The sequence below is a fragment of the Sander lucioperca genome, chromosome 1 (assembly GCF_008315115.2).
Source record: "Sander lucioperca isolate FBNREF2018 chromosome 1, SLUC_FBN_1.2, whole genome shotgun sequence".
In the NCBI taxonomy this organism is placed as follows: Eukaryota; Metazoa; Chordata; class Actinopteri; order Perciformes; family Percidae; genus Sander; species Sander lucioperca.
Genome location: NC_050173.1, coordinates 33,305,292 through 33,320,527, shown reverse-complemented (window position 1 = coordinate 33,320,527; position 15,236 = coordinate 33,305,292). Strand labels below are relative to the sequence as shown.

The 15,236-nt window shown below is 41.2% G+C and overlaps 4 protein-coding genes and 1 long non-coding RNA gene across 41 annotated transcripts in view; 4 read left to right on the top strand and 1 right to left on the bottom strand.

The window, feature by feature from the left end:
* The window catches only part of LOC116052436 (protocadherin gamma-C5-like), a 246,238-nt gene that overhangs the window by 201,036 nt on the left and 29,966 nt on the right, over positions 1 to 15,236 (top strand). The window lies entirely within an intron of this gene.
* The window catches only part of LOC118495422, a 38,651-nt gene that overhangs the window by 1,696 nt on the left and 21,719 nt on the right, over positions 1 to 15,236 (bottom strand). The gene's annotated exons all lie outside the window — the stretch shown is intronic.
* On the top strand, positions 5,346 to 8,377 carry LOC118495394 (protocadherin gamma-C5-like). The gene has a single exon (XM_036002820.1). The coding sequence runs from the start codon at positions 5,573 to 5,575 to the stop codon at positions 8,360 to 8,362; it is 2,790 nt and encodes a 929-aa protein (XP_035858713.1). The 5' UTR covers positions 5,346 to 5,572; the 3' UTR covers positions 8,363 to 8,377.
* LOC116052447 (protocadherin gamma-C5-like) lies at positions 8,673 to 11,375 on the top strand. Its single transcript, XM_031303188.2, has one exon. It carries the CDS (start codon positions 8,871 to 8,873, stop codon positions 11,358 to 11,360), a length of 2,490 nt encoding a protein of 829 aa, XP_031159048.1. The 5' UTR covers positions 8,673 to 8,870; the 3' UTR covers positions 11,361 to 11,375.
* Positions 11,821 to 14,749, top strand: LOC116052446 (protocadherin gamma-C5-like). The gene has a single exon (XM_031303187.2). It carries the CDS (start codon positions 12,242 to 12,244, stop codon positions 14,732 to 14,734), a length of 2,493 nt encoding a protein of 830 aa, XP_031159047.1. The 5' UTR covers positions 11,821 to 12,241; the 3' UTR covers positions 14,735 to 14,749.

Sequence of the window (15,236 nt, the reverse complement as noted above, 5' to 3'; positions counted from 1 at the left end):
TTGTGTTTCATCATTATCCCTCTTACAAGGACAGCAATGCTAAAATGTTTCTCTGAAGCTCCATCCTCTCTCTCTGTCTGTCTCTCCCTCACTAACTCATCCGCAGACACTCTTACATGCCATTGTGTTCCTGATTTTTTTGAATGAGTTTGATACTTGACATCCAGCTTGGATCTTTTTATAACTTTTTCATCATTTAAGGATATGTCCCATTCGCTGTTCAGTATTGTTTGAACATACAGCTCTAATTGTTATATTATTATCATAATATATAAAATGAATGTATCTTACTTTTTAATTTGAAAGCTTTCTGTTAAACAATAAGCCACAAACGTGTTCCTAGTCATTATATTTTGTTACAGTATGTGCTTGTGGGCACTCAATCTTATCACTATTATACTGACTGAAGGCTGACACAGACATAGATCAAACACACATTTTTTTTTACTTTTAATAGTTTATGTGCACACACAGCAGACTGTCTTTGTGAACAATCCAATAATGAAAGAATTTATTTTCAATTGAAATAAACAGACATTACAGACCCTATACGTCACCACATGAATCACAACCCCATTTGTTGTTAGCCACATGGTAAGTATGCTGGTTACTGTACTTCCCAAAGCCAGACTCTGTATGCTGACCACCAGTCTAACTGACATCCTTTCTCTCTTGTTTTTTCTTTTTCATGTGTCCCCCTTGTTGCCTGGTGCTCTTCCTGTCTCCTCCCTGACTCACCAAATAAGGTAAGAAATAGTTTTCATCTACTGTATATTGTTCACAGCCATCAAACACATAGATTGGTGCCAACCTTCGTGATTCTACAAGCAGCACTGATTACTGATACACTGACAACTGCACATCATACTCTAGATCACCAATCCAAACACACACTATAGCAGTAATGTGTTTTATGTGTCCAAGCATTACACATTGGCACTAAATCAGATTAAGGTTAATCAGATTTTCCGCTAGCGACACATCTGTTCACATACCTTGCAAAACATCTATCATCACTGAAGATTGCTCCAATCAGGCATTGACCATTTGTTGACAACAGATCATGTGTGACAGTGTGAGTGGCTTGTGTGACAGTGTGAGGATTTTATGTTAAGGCGACTTACCCTTACTGCACATATTATGTCCACTATTATGTCGTACAATGGGCAGTGTGCAATTTTATTGGCTAGTGGCAGTCTCTGCATGCAACATGAGCATGTTCATGCAGATTGATGCAACAGACACAGGTCTGTGTACTTTATGTATTTGTGTATGTATGTGTGTATGTATGTATGCACTATGTTGTGTTGAATTCTTTAAACAGCAGATATTGTTTGTTTGTTCAAGACAAATTCCCTTCGGGACAATACAATCTATCTTATCTTATGCTCAAAAATTGACGTGATATGTTTTATGTAACTGGGATGTTACACTGAATTATCACATGGACATAATTTACAATCTATACTGTACATATGTGGACAATTCAATTTCAATATTAGTTTCTGGGTATTAAATGATAAATTAAACTTTTAATCTGAGAATATTTTGAATCATCATGTTAGCTCCTTTGTACACATGCTTCAGTCATACCCTCTTTTTTAAGGTGGCATAGTACTTTACATTTGAACAACAAGTTGGACAGCTGTCCTTACTAACAGGCTTATATGGTTTAAGGAAAGTATTAGCAGGGAAACATAGCTGTTAAAGTAACTCATGCCTGAATTACGTTGCAGTTATTATACTGTCCAGCACTGTATCTTGGATTTTGGCCTGTGTATTTGTGCTTTGGACCACCATCCACTTTATATAGTTCATCATAAAGCATGACATTACAGTCATTAAATAAAATTTTGGAATACAGTGGGTTTTGAAAGTGCAATGCAAGTTACAGTACAGCAAAATGCAAACTATGTAACACAAACATAGCATGTTAAGAGGACATAATAAGCCTAGCTGCAGTATTATAAAATGTCAGAGCAAAGTGACTCAAACTTAGTCTGGGGAAACTAAATGAAAGACCAGCAAAGTATTGATTAAACTACAGTATATGGTCATTTTTGAGAGTAAGCTGCCCAACTTATTTAAATATTTTGTCCAAATGTAAAGTATCTTTTATATTGTATTTTTTTCTTAATACACTTAGTTGCCAGTTTATAAGGTATACATACATTTTTTTGTAACCTTTATTTATTCAGGGAAGGTTCACTGAGAGGAAGACTCTCTTTTGCAGGAACACCCTGATCACATTCACACAGTTGCACACATTCATACCTGGAAGCTGCCCAGTACAACCACAGTCTGATCTGCTGGCCACTGAGCAGCAGAGGTTGTAGGTTGTGGTGCTGTTGAATTGTACTGTGTTATAAAGAGAGGTGTTTCTGTTATTTAGCCTACCCTCATTCATATAAATAGGGTGGACAAAATAATACAGATACTTGTCAGCAATTAAACAACATTACAAACTGACCTCAGAGTTCAATCGACACCTCTCTAAAGCAATTTCAACATAAAACTGTATTTCAATCTTCTAATGATTTATTGCAGGACTGTTGTATTATACTGCATTAGTTTTAGCCAGGTGTACCTAATCAACTGGCAACTGAGTGTATATGTAAGTGAGGTAGACAAATACTAGAAAAATACTATTTATATAATGCAGACCAACACTACGCCACACACTACAGCTTTAAAACATACTATACAACCCATTTAACACACAAACGTCCAACTTAGTAGTCTTAACAAAACCTAAACATACTGTATGTAGGGTAGTATTTATAGATGGTGTATTACAGTGCTTTACACCCAACATGCGTTGCGGTTTTCCTAATCATTGAGTGTCAGTTTATCTGATACAGTATAAGTTACTAACTAAAATTTTGCTTTAACTGTTTATATTGAAAAATGAGATGGGGTGGCATTGTGGTTAGCGTTGTCACCTCACAACAAGTTCTAATCTATTGGCTAGCTGGGTCCTTTTTTTGTGGAATGTGCATGTCGCCCTCTTTCTGTGTGGGTGTAGATGTGCTTGCTTGTTAATGTGTGTTAGCAATGTGATAACCTGGTGATCTGTCCAGTGTGCATGCTGTCCTGTGTGTCTGGTGGGATACGCTGTACTGGATACGTGGGTATAGAAAACAGATAAATGGATAGATGGATGGAGATAAAATATCAGTAACCTTTGGTAAAAAGGAAACCGCTTCAGTCTATGCTGTATCTAGTGGCTCAGGGGGTAGAGCGGGTCATCCACTAATCGGAGGATCGGCGGTTCGTCCCAGCTCCTCCAGTCCACATGTCAAAGTGTCCGTGGGCAAGATACTGAACCCAGAAAATTGCTCCTGAAGGCTGTGCCATCGGTGTGAGAATGTGTGTCAATGATTAGATTATATCTGGGGGACTACCGATTAAAATTATCACTTTTGAGCTAACTCGGGAACATTTACATTGTTTTAATGTTGATTAATGTTCACTGTCCCCTTTCAAATAAAGAAATAAATAAAATAAAAAAATTAGATGGCATCTTTCATGGCAGCCTCTGTCATCAGTGTATGTATGTGTGTGAATAGGGTTAATGTGACATTTAGTGTAGAGCGCTTTGAGTGGTCAGAAGACAAGAAATGCACTATATAAATGCAAGTCCATTACTATTTACCATCTATGCAACTTCAGCACTTTGTACTGTAGCTCAACACCTGGCAGGGAACAAATGCAATATGAGGCTTAACATGAAATTTAAAGTGTGAATGAAAGGTATGTGTGCTTCTAAATGTTTACATTGGAATCACACTTCGTGTTTATTGATGCCTACAGCCCAGGAAATAACATCCTGGGACTAGTAGCCCAATAGCATCAAAATATTCAAGTCTTTATTGGAAAAACTCGGATTTCATAATTGAACTCAACATTTTTTATTTATTATTTAATTACCTCTGAATGCAGCTTTTCCTCATTGATATTGATAAAATATCAGAAGTATAAATGTAGCATATGAATAGGCCATAATAGGCCTATATATTTTATATGTATTAAAACGTGTTTATTTTAAATGTGGCAGTACACTCTTAAGCTAATTATTTTACTTTTGTTTTCATCTTTGATAAATGAATGTCTTGTGTTTGCAGCGGTAACACTAGGTGTTAAGTGTGTTCAGGCCGATCTACTATATTTATTTCTGTATTCTGTAAGGAAATGTTTTGTTTTTCTGGCTGCCTGCTATCTTCAGTGAGAGTCGGTGAGGCTGACTGCCTCTTCAGCAGCATGCAGCAGCAGCAGTTGGCCGCCTGTGTGGCGCTGTCCACTCTTGTGGTGCTGAAAGCACCTCAGGCGCTCTCCCCCTCCCTCTCGTTGTCTCTGCCTCTCTACATCTCCCTCTGTCGCCCACCTCCATTTAAAGCAGACGACTGTTGAAAAAACGTATTTATTAAATGTATTCTTCATATTAATTTATAAAGGGATTCTTGATTCTTTTACAATTAACACCACTGACTTTACGCCGTTTGGGTTTTATTAAATTATTTGTCAGCGTATAATGCCTGCTGCCAGCGTAGGGATATTGCATAATTAAGGTGCATGGTTTTTAGAATGATTTGATTGTTAGTGGGGACCGAACATCTATGAATGCCGTGTGTAAAAGTGACATGAGAGAGACACTAGAGAGAGAGAGAGAGAGAGAGAGAGAGAGAGAGATTAGTACTAATATTGTGTACAAATATTTGATCAATTTGTGAAACTGACGCTTTGGCAAAAAAAACATGCATGCCAATAATTAAATTGGAGAGAGAGAGAGAGAGAGAGCAAAACGGGAGTAAACGCCTTCCTACACCATCTGCGGCCCCCTCCCTTTTCATTTGCTCTACAGACCTCCATACGGGTATTTTACGTTGGCTGCTGACAGGCTTATTTCTCTGAGGTTTGTGTGGAACGCTGAAGACGTAATGACGTATTCAGGCTGCATTGGCTTTCTCTGGCCACAGGAAGGCAACGAAGAGCCTTGTCAGCCACAAAGGCATGTGCATGTATGCAGGTACATAGAGGTAAGAGGATAGATGATGGATTAACATAAAGCATTACATATATGATCATATAATGATCAGGCATTCAGTTATTTGTAGAGCACTGGACTTAGTCATCTATTATCTACATCGTTTGTCAATAATTATTGTGTTGTATAGGTTTTTTTGTATTTAGTCTTCAATTCGTTTTATAAGCCGTTGTAGGTGATGGGGGAGACTGTTTAATTGGTAGTCTAATGATATTTTATATGATAGTCACAATAACCAGGATCATCTTTCTATGGATCATACTTTTGCGTCACTGTTCTGTAGAGCTTACTGATGCCACGATTGGTGGAAATAGGTTTACTCTGTCCACCAATGAAATCCAGAGCTGTACAAAGAGATCTACTCCGTTTCACCGAGTAGCTTTTGCGTCGTAACCATTACAATGTTCTGCACAGAAGGGGAGGGATGCATATGCAGACACAAAGCATGACTGTCGAGGACGGATCTACATGGGATCGTAAACCTGCTATACTTAATCAGATAAGAAGTTGGGATTGTAGGGGGAAGATATGGGATTTATGGAACGAGGAATAATGTTGAACAAATTGCCGGCATGGCAGGTGTTTTTGTGGTGGCATCATTTCTTTCTCTTGTGGAGTACAATAGACGGACAGACTCGCTACAGCATCCCGGAGGAACTGAAACAGGGCTCTGTGGTAGGAAATCTAGCCAAAGATTTGGGTTTGGTTGTATCTGAACTGCACAGACGTAAATTGCGGATAACCTCGGAAGCTGGTAAGCAGTATTTTAGTGTGGACTTGGGGAAGGGAGAAATGGTGGTTAGTGATAGGATAGATAGGGAAGAACTGTGTGGACAAAGACCGTCATGTGTGTTGCCTTTAGAACTAGTCCTAGATAACCCCCTACAGCTGCATAGAGTAGAAATTGAAATATATGATACAAACGATAATTCTCCTAGTTTCGTTACTAAAGAGAAAGTGGTGAAAATTGCAGAGCTGGTCAATCCAGGTGCGCGATTCCCTTTAGAAAGTGCACAGGATCCCGATGTCGGCCCTAATTCTGTACGCTCTTATCTTATAAGCAAAAATGAAAATTTCAAATTGACAATTAAAAACCACAAGGACGGAAGGAAAATCCCTGAACTGGTCATCGAAAAACCTCTTGATCGAGAAAAGCTGCCAGTACACAATCTTATCCTCACCGCTGTAGATGGTGGAGACCCGGTGCGCTCAGGGACATCTGAAATTACAGTTATAGTACTTGACATCAATGATAATGCGCCGCAATTTGAAAAACAGGTATATGAGGCTAATGTCAGCGAAAAGGCAACACCTGGAACGGAAATATTGCATGTTAAAGCTACAGATGCCGATGAAGGACTAAATGGAGAAATTGAATATTTGTTTTCAGAGCAAACTACAGATCTGATTTTAGCATTATTTGACATTGACCCTTCTACTGGAGCTATTATTGTGAAAGGTATTTTAGATCATGAAACGAACCCTTTACATAGATTTGACATAACTGCTAAAGACAAAGGTAATCCTGAGATGGATGGGCATTGTGGCGTGGAAATTAAAATAGTTGACATTAACGACAATGTTCCTGAAATAATTGTGACGTCTTTAACAACACCTGTTCCAGAAGACTCTGCAATTGGAACAGTTATTGCATTGATAAGTGCAAAAGACCCAGACTCCGGTGACAATGGTAAGATTACGTTAAGCGTGTCTTCCAAATCCCCCTTCAAGTTAAATCCTTCTGTCTCTAACCATTACTCATTAGTAACGAATGGGCCACTTGACCGTGAAATAAATAGCCAGTATAGTGTAAAGATAAGTGCTACTGATTCTGGTAAGCCCGCATTATCGAGTGAAAAAATAATACTTGTTGAATTGTTAGATGTAAATGACAACCCACCAGTTTTCTCCCAGCCTTCTTATGTCGTTTATGTAAAAGAGAACCATGCTCCTGGGAAGATTTTGTGCTCAGTGTCAGCAACTGATCCTGATTCGGGTGACAACGCGAAGATCTCCTACTCAATCTTGGACTCTAAAGTGCAGGACGTTTCTGTCTCATCTTATGTTTACATTAACTCAGATAACGGCAGCATCTACAGCATGCACTCGTTTGACTATGAGAAACTGAAGGTGTTTCAGATTCAGGTTCAGGCAAAGGATCAGGGCTCTCCGTCTCTCAGCAGCAACGCCACTGTCCATGTTTTTATCCTGGACCAGAACGACAATGCCCCCGCTGTTATTTACCCCTCCTCCGCTGCCCTGGGCTCCCTCTCTCATCAGAGGATGCCCCGCTCCGCTAAAGCAGGCCACCTGGTTACTAAGGTGACAGCCGTGGACGCTGACTCGGGCCATAACGCCTGGATCTCCTACAAACTGGCGGAGGCCACAGACGCCTCTCTGTTCACTGTCAATCTGTACACAGGAGAGGTGAGGACTAAACGCGCTGTGTCCGAGCAGGACGACTCCTCTCAGAGGCTGCTTATAGAGATTCAGGACGACGGGGAACCGGTCCAGTCCGCCACTGTCACGGTGTCCATCCTGCTGGAGGACGGCCTCCATGAGCCCATCTTAGACCTCCGACAGAAAGTGGCCGAGCCCAGCAAGAAAACTGGGAGAATCACCCTTTATTTGATTCTCTCTCTGGCCTCGGTGTCCGTGCTGTCTCTGGTGACTTTTCTCATCTTAGCGGTTAAATGCATGAGGAACAGCAGAAGCAGCGGTAGTTGCTGCATGAGACGGAGCGACTGTGATGATTACAAGAACCCCAACAGAAACCTGCAGATTCAGCTCAACACTGATGGACCTATAAAGTACGTGGAGGTCCTGGGAGGAGACATGATGTCTCAGAGTCAGTCCTTCAGGTCCTGTATGTCTCCGATGTCAGAGTACAGTGATTTCACTTTGATTAAGCCCAGCAGCACCAATGACTTTAAGGAGGTGATCAGTGTTCTGGATGCGTCTTTACCCGACAGCACCTGGACCTTTGAGAGCCAGCAGGTGAGCAAAACTAAATGCGTTTTCAATATTATATCTATCTATCTATCTATCTATCTATTTATCTATCTATCTATGAAAACTAATAGTAGGCAAGGCTGTGTTCAAAAACAGTTAAGACATACAGTATGTCAATATAATCTCACACGCACACATTTCCAAAGCCATTTCTGTAATAGTTCAGCACCACGAAGGTGGACAGCAACTCTTAGTGGAATGCTTATTAGTATGTGTGTGAGAGCGTGTGTTTCGCCCCTGTTGCTGATCATCTTTTTAGAAATAAATACAAAAATAGTGTTACCTAAGCGTGTTTCTAGTGATTGATTAAAATACCTCTCACTGTGGAGAATGTGACTGTTTACATCTGAAGATGCATTAGCCATGCTTAGTTCCTGTTCTTTCTTTCTTGTTAAATATTATTTTAATAGTTATTTCATAGTGATATCTACCTTTACATTCTTCGGCGTCACATAAGTCTCAAAATAATTGGTGTTGGTTAAAGTGAAGGGGCACAAAGAGAATTTATGCTGCGACTTTAAGAGTGTCGATCATTTTCCCTCTCATTGGATAGTAGAGGTGGATGCTGTGCACCAATAGGATTCAGAACTGTACAAAGCAATCTAGTCCCTACCCCCATGCAGCCTCAGTGCTGTAACATTTAGGATGCATAGAGCTAGAGGACAGAGACGGCAATGATCTCGTATTTCCTAAAATTACATTTATATAATTCAGATTACAGTCATGCTCAGTAATTGTGGGAAATCGTATATTGGAATAATACCTGCAATGATGGATTCCAACATTGTTCTATACAATTTGTCGATTGGAACTAATGTGTTATAACGGACCAAAGATGACAAAGACAATAGGATACCGAGACTGGAGATGGCTGGCTCTTTGGTGGCATCATTTCTTTCTCTTGTGGAGTACAATAAACGGACAGACGCGTTACAGCATCCCAGAGGAACTGAAACAGGGATCTGTGGTAGGAAATCTCGCCAAAGATCTGGGTTTGGGACTATCTGAGATTTTTGAACGTAAGCTGCGTGTCGCCTCTGAGGCTGGTGAGCAGTATTTCAGTGTGGATGCGGGGAAGGGCGAGCTGGTGGTGAATGACAGAATAGACAGAGAGGCTTTATGCGGACAAAGCGCCAGCTGTGTGTTGCCTCTGCAGGTTGTAATTGAAGACCCATTACAACTTTTTCGTGTTGAGGTAGAAATACAAGACATTAATGATAATGCACCTACGTTTCCATCAAATGATATCATGTTGGAGGTGGCGGAATCTACGGCTTTGGGGGTTCGTTTTCCATTAGAAAGCGCCCTTGACCCAGATGTTGGCAGTAATTCATTAAAGTCATACACTCTCAGTAAAGATGAATGTTTTACTATTAGAGTGAAAGAAGTTGCCGGCGGAAGGAAAGTCCCTGAATTGATTTTGGCAAAAAATTTAGATAGAGAGAAAAAGGCTGTTCATAAGCTTTTGTTGACAGCTCTAGATGGAGGCAACCCAGTTAGATCAGGGACCACTCAGCTCTCTATTAGAGTACTTGACATCAACGATAACGTCCCATCTTTTGAGAAAACGTTGTATAAATTATCTATTAGTGAAAATGCTGCAGAAGGTGCATTAATAGTTCAAACAAAAGCGACTGACATGGACGATGGTCAAAACGGAGAGATAGAATACACATTCGGCGCGCACACATCAGATATTGTTCTCTCTGTTTTTAGTATTGATCATGAATCGGGAACAGTATTTCTTAAAGGAAAACTAGATTTCGAAGCAACTGCTAATTATGAATTAGACATAAGTGCGAAAGATAAAGGGAGTCCAAGAATGGAGGGTCATTGTACTGTGCATGTTGAAGTTGTAGATGTTAACGATAATGCACCAGAAATAATACTCACCTCCCATCCAAAGCCAGTGCGCGAAGACTCGCCTAATGGCACCGTAGTAGCTTTGCTCAGTGCCCGAGACCTTGACACCGGTGTTAACGGTAAAGTAACATTACAGTTGCCAAAAAAATCTCCATTTGCCCTAAAACCATCGTTTTCTAATAATTACGCACTGGTTACAAGTGGTGTTTTAGATCGAGAAAATGTCTCTCAATATAATATTGAGATAACAGCCAGTGATTCAGGCTCTCCTCCTCTGTTTAGTAAGAAAATTATACCTGTCAGCATCACTGATGTGAACGACAACCCTCCTATATTTACTCAGTCCTTCTATAATGTGTATTTAAAAGAGAATGGGGTACCAGGCTCCATACTGTACTCAGTATCAGCATCTGACCTGGATTTTGGTGAAAACGCCAAAATCTCTTACTCTATACTGGACTCTAAAGTGCAGGACGTTTCTGTCTCATCTTATGTTTACATTAACTCAGATAACGGCAGCATCTACAGCATGCACTCGTTTGACTATGAGAAACTGAAGGTGTTTCAGATCCAGGTTCAGGCAAAGGATCAGGGCTCTCCGTCTCTCAGCAGCAACGCCACTGTCCATGTTTTTATCCTGGACCAGAACGACAATGCCCCCGCTGTTATTTACCCCTCCTCCGCTGCCCTGGGCTCCCTCTCTCATCAGAGGATGCCCCGCTCCGCTAAAGCAGGCCACCTGGTTACTAAGGTGACGGCCGTGGACGCTGATTCGGGCCATAACGCCTGGATCTCCTACAAACTGGCGGAGGCCACAGACGCCTCTCTGTTCACTGTCAATCTGTACACAGGAGAGGTGAGGACTAAACGCGCTGTGTCCGAGCAGGACGACTCCTCTCAGAGGCTGCTTATAGAGATTCAGGACGACGGGGAACCGGTCCAGTCCGCCACCGTCACGGTGTCCATCCTGCTGGAGGACGGCCTCCATGAGCCCATCTTAGACCTCCGACAGAAAGTGGCCGAGCCCAGCAAGAAAACTGGGAGAATCACCCTTTATTTGATTCTCTCTCTGGCCTCGGTGTCCGTGCTGTCTCTGGTGACTTTTCTCATCTTAGCGGTTAAATGCATGAGGAACAGCAGAAGCAGCGGTAGTTGCTGCATGAGACGGAGCGACTGTGATAATTACAAGAACCCCAACAGAAACCTGCAGATTCAGCTCAACACTGATGGACCTATAAAGTACGTGGAGGTCCTGGGAGGAGACATGATGTCTCAGAGTCAGTCCTTCAGGTCCTGTATGTCTCCGATGTCAGAGTACAGTGATTTCACTTTGATTAAGCCCAGCAGCACCAATGACTTTAAGGAGATGATCAGTGTTCTGGATGCGTCTTTACCCGACAGCACCTGGACCTTTGAGAGCCAGCAGGTGAGCAGAAAATAACCATTGATCTTAAAAATAAGGAAAAAATAACTTTTTCATTTTTTATTTAGTACAGGAAATACCTAATTATAAACAACAATTTAAATTGTTTCTGAAAACTTTCTATAGCGCATTACTTTGATTTTCCAAAACTGAAATACAATGTTACAATAGACACTGCGAAAACGAATAATAAAAACACAATGACGTTAATTAACAGACAGGAAAGAGGACAGACAGGCACAACAATCGACACATACTCTACTGTAGACAAGCAGCTGGATTGATAATTTGAACATTTCAGCACCACGAGAGCAGACAGCGACTCTGAAATGCAGCCGATCATGTAACGCCACAACAGTGTTGATGTATTTACGCTGTGCAGTTATAGTGACAATAGATAACCGTTTAATGTATTTTCATTCTTTGACAGTTTTTCTGTGATGTAAAATTTTATTGTGTCATCAATTTGTTTGAGATACTGACTGCAAGATGGTTTTCATTTATCTTTCATTTTTACATCGACAATGTTGTCACATATTATTTAATATGCAGGGATATTTCTCATATCAGATTAAAGCTTACAAAGAGAATAGATGCTGCCACTTTTAGAGTGTCGATCAGTTTCCCTCTCATTGGATAGTAGAAATGGGTGCTGTGCACCAATAGAATTTAGAACTGTACAAAGCGATCTAGTCCCTGCCCCCATGCAGTCTCACTGCTGTAACACTTAGAATGCAGAGAGCTCGAGGAGAGCCGGCAGTGGGCTCGTATTTTTTTCAGATTTAAACCTGGATTTTCGCTTGCAGCCATGCTCAAACATTGTGAGTTTGTTTGTTTGGGGGTAATTCCTATTATCATGGAGTCCAACATTGTTATAAACAAGATCTCGATTGGAAATCATGTGTTATAGCGGACCAAGGATGACAAAGACAATAGGATACCGAGACTGGAGATGGCTGGCTCTTTGGTGGCATCATTTCTTTCTCTTCTGGAGTACAATAAACGGACAGACTCGTTACAGCATCCCAGAGGAACTAAAACAGGGCTCTGTGGTAGGAAATCTAGCCAAAGATCTGGGTTTGGGACTATCTGAGATTTTTGACCGTAAATTGCGTGTCGCCTCTGAGGCTGGTGAGCAGTATTTCAGTGTAGATGCGGGGAAGGGCGAGCTGGTGGTGAATGACAGAATAGACAGAGAGGCTTTATGCGGACAAAGCGCCAGCTGTGTTCTACCTCTGCAAGTAGTTGTTGAAAGTCCTTTGCAATCTCATCGAATTGAAGTGGAAATAAGAGACACAAATGACAATTCTCCTAGTTTTCTTACAGATGAGATTCATCTTAAAATACCAGAATCAGTTGCACTTGGCAGACGTTTTCCTTTAGAGAGCGCGGAGGACCCTGATGTTGGAAGCAATTCTTTGAAAACGTACTCACTAGGCAAAAACGATTATTTTTCTCTAAAATTTAAAGACACAAAAAATGCTAATGCTGTCCCAGAATTGGTGTTAGAAAAGCAATTAGACCGGGAAAAGAATGCTCTCCATCAGCTGCTGTTGACAGCATTAGATGGAGGAAACCCGGTCAAATCGGGAACCTGCAAGATAATTATTACTGTACTTGATAATAACGACAATTTTCCAAAATTTAATGAAAATGAGTACAAAGTGTCTATGAAGGAAAACAGCACCAAAGGAACATTTGTAATCAAACTTACAGCTACAGATGCCGATGATGGTCTTAATGGTGAAATTAAATATTCTTTTGGTTCCCGCACTCCAGACTCTGTGTTATCAACATTTGAAATCAATGACATAACAGGAGATATCGTATTAAAAGGAGCATTAGATTATGAGAGTTCTAAAACGTACCTTATCGATATAACTGCTAAAGACAAAGGCATTCCCGAAATGGAGGGTCACTGTCGTTTACAGTTGGACGTAGAAGACATAAATGATAATGCTCCAGAAATTGTGCTTACTTCAAAACCCAGTCCTGTACGGGAGGACGCACCAAGTGGAACTGTATTGGCTTTGATCAGTGCACGAGACCTTGACTCCGGTGATAACGGTAAAGTGACTTTACAGCTTCCCAAACGATCTCCTTTCACTCTGAAACCATCGTTCTCTAACAATTACGAACTGGTGACTAGTGGTCATTTGGACCGAGAGAGTTTCTCAGAGTATAATATTGAAATAGCAGCCAAGGATTCAGGCTCTCCTCCCCTCTCTAGTACGAAAATTATACCTGTCAGCATCACTGATGTGAACGACAACCCTCCTATATTTACTCAGCCCTCCTATTATGTGTATTTAAAAGAGAATGGGGTACCAGGCTCTATACTGTACTCAGTATCAGCATCTGACCTGGATTTTAGCGAAAACGCGAAAATCTCTTACTCTATACTGGACTCTAAAGTGCAGGACGTTTCTGTCTCATCTTATGTTTACATTAACTCAGATAACGGCAGCATCTACAGCATGCACTCGTTTGACTATGAGAAGTTGAAGGTGTTTCAGATTCAGGTTCAGGCAAAGGATCAGGGCTCTCCGTCTCTCAGCAGCAACGCCACTGTCCATGTTTTTATCCTGGACCAGAACGACAATGCCCCCGCTGTTATTTACCCCTCCTCCGCTGCCCTGGGCTCCCTCTCTCATCAGAGGATGCCCCGCTCCGCTAAAGCAGGCCACCTGGTTACTAAGGTGACGGCCGTGGACGCTGATTCGGGCCATAACGCCTGGATCTCCTACAAACTGGCGGAGGCCACAGACGCCTCTCTGTTCACTGTCAATCTGTACACAGGAGAGGTGAGGACTAAACGCGCTGTGTCCGAGCAGGACGACTCCTCTCAGAGGCTGCTTATAGAGATTCAGGACGACGGGGAACCGGTCCAGTCCGCCACCGTCACGGTGTCCATCCTGCTGGAGGACGGCCTCCATGAGCCCATCTTAGACCTCCGACAGAAAGTGGCCGAGCCCAGCAAGAAAACTGGGAGAATCACCCTTTATTTGATTCTCTCTCTGGCCTCGGTGTCCGTGCTGTCTCTGGTGACTTTTCTCACCTTAGCGGTTAAATGCATGAGGAACAGCAGAAGCAGCGGTTGTTGCTGCATGAGACGGAGCGACTGTGATGATTACAAGAACCCCAACAGAAACCTGCAGATTCAGCTCAACACTGATGGACCTATAAAGTACGTGGAGGTCCTGGGAGGAGACATGATGTCTCAGAGTCAGTCCTTCAGGTCCTGTATGTCTCCGATGTCAGAGTACAGTGATTTCACTTTGATTAAGCCCAGCAGCACCAATGACTTTAAGGAGGTGATCAGTGTTCTGGATGCGTCTTTACCCGACAGCACCTGGACCTTTGAAAGCCAGCAGGTGAGCAGAAAACAATAGTAGACCTGCTATTACATATTTTTAGTGGCTTATATATTTTATGTATAGCCTGAAATAAATAAACAAAAACAAAACTAATCAAAACTCATGTGAAATATACCCATAAACTGTTTTTAATGAATTTGAATGGGATATGTTTATTCTATGGGTAGCCTTAACATTTATGAATTATGTTTTTTTTTTTTTTTATTTCACTATTTAAATATATAATATAACTATAATACATAAAGTTTGTGTTTTGAATCGTTTCTGCAGGTAAACAGCACTATGCACAGACTGGCTTTACGAAGGGATCTGTTTGGGCTGGTTTAATCATCAGTTTTAAGATGTAGACATTGTGAAAGTTGATTGCTTTTTCAACGTTACACAGTATTGTTCCCTTAAGAAAGCGAATCAATCAACTTTTTGTTCTGAAATTTATTTTGAAAATATCTTAAGTGAAGGACTAAGTGACTGTTTTCTAATGCAAACAGTTTATAATTTTAAAGAAAGCATGCACTAT

What these genes read in the sequence shown, in the direction of transcription:
- LOC118495394 (XM_036002820.1), top strand. Translation starts at nt 5,573, where the DNA reads ATGGGATTTATGGAACGAGGAATAATGTTGAACAAATTGCCGGCATGG.
- LOC116052447 (XM_031303188.2), top strand. Translation starts at nt 8,871, where the DNA reads ATGTGTTATAACGGACCAAAGATGACAAAGACAATAGGATACCGAGAC.
- LOC116052446 (XM_031303187.2), top strand. Translation starts at nt 12,242, where the DNA reads ATGTGTTATAGCGGACCAAGGATGACAAAGACAATAGGATACCGAGAC.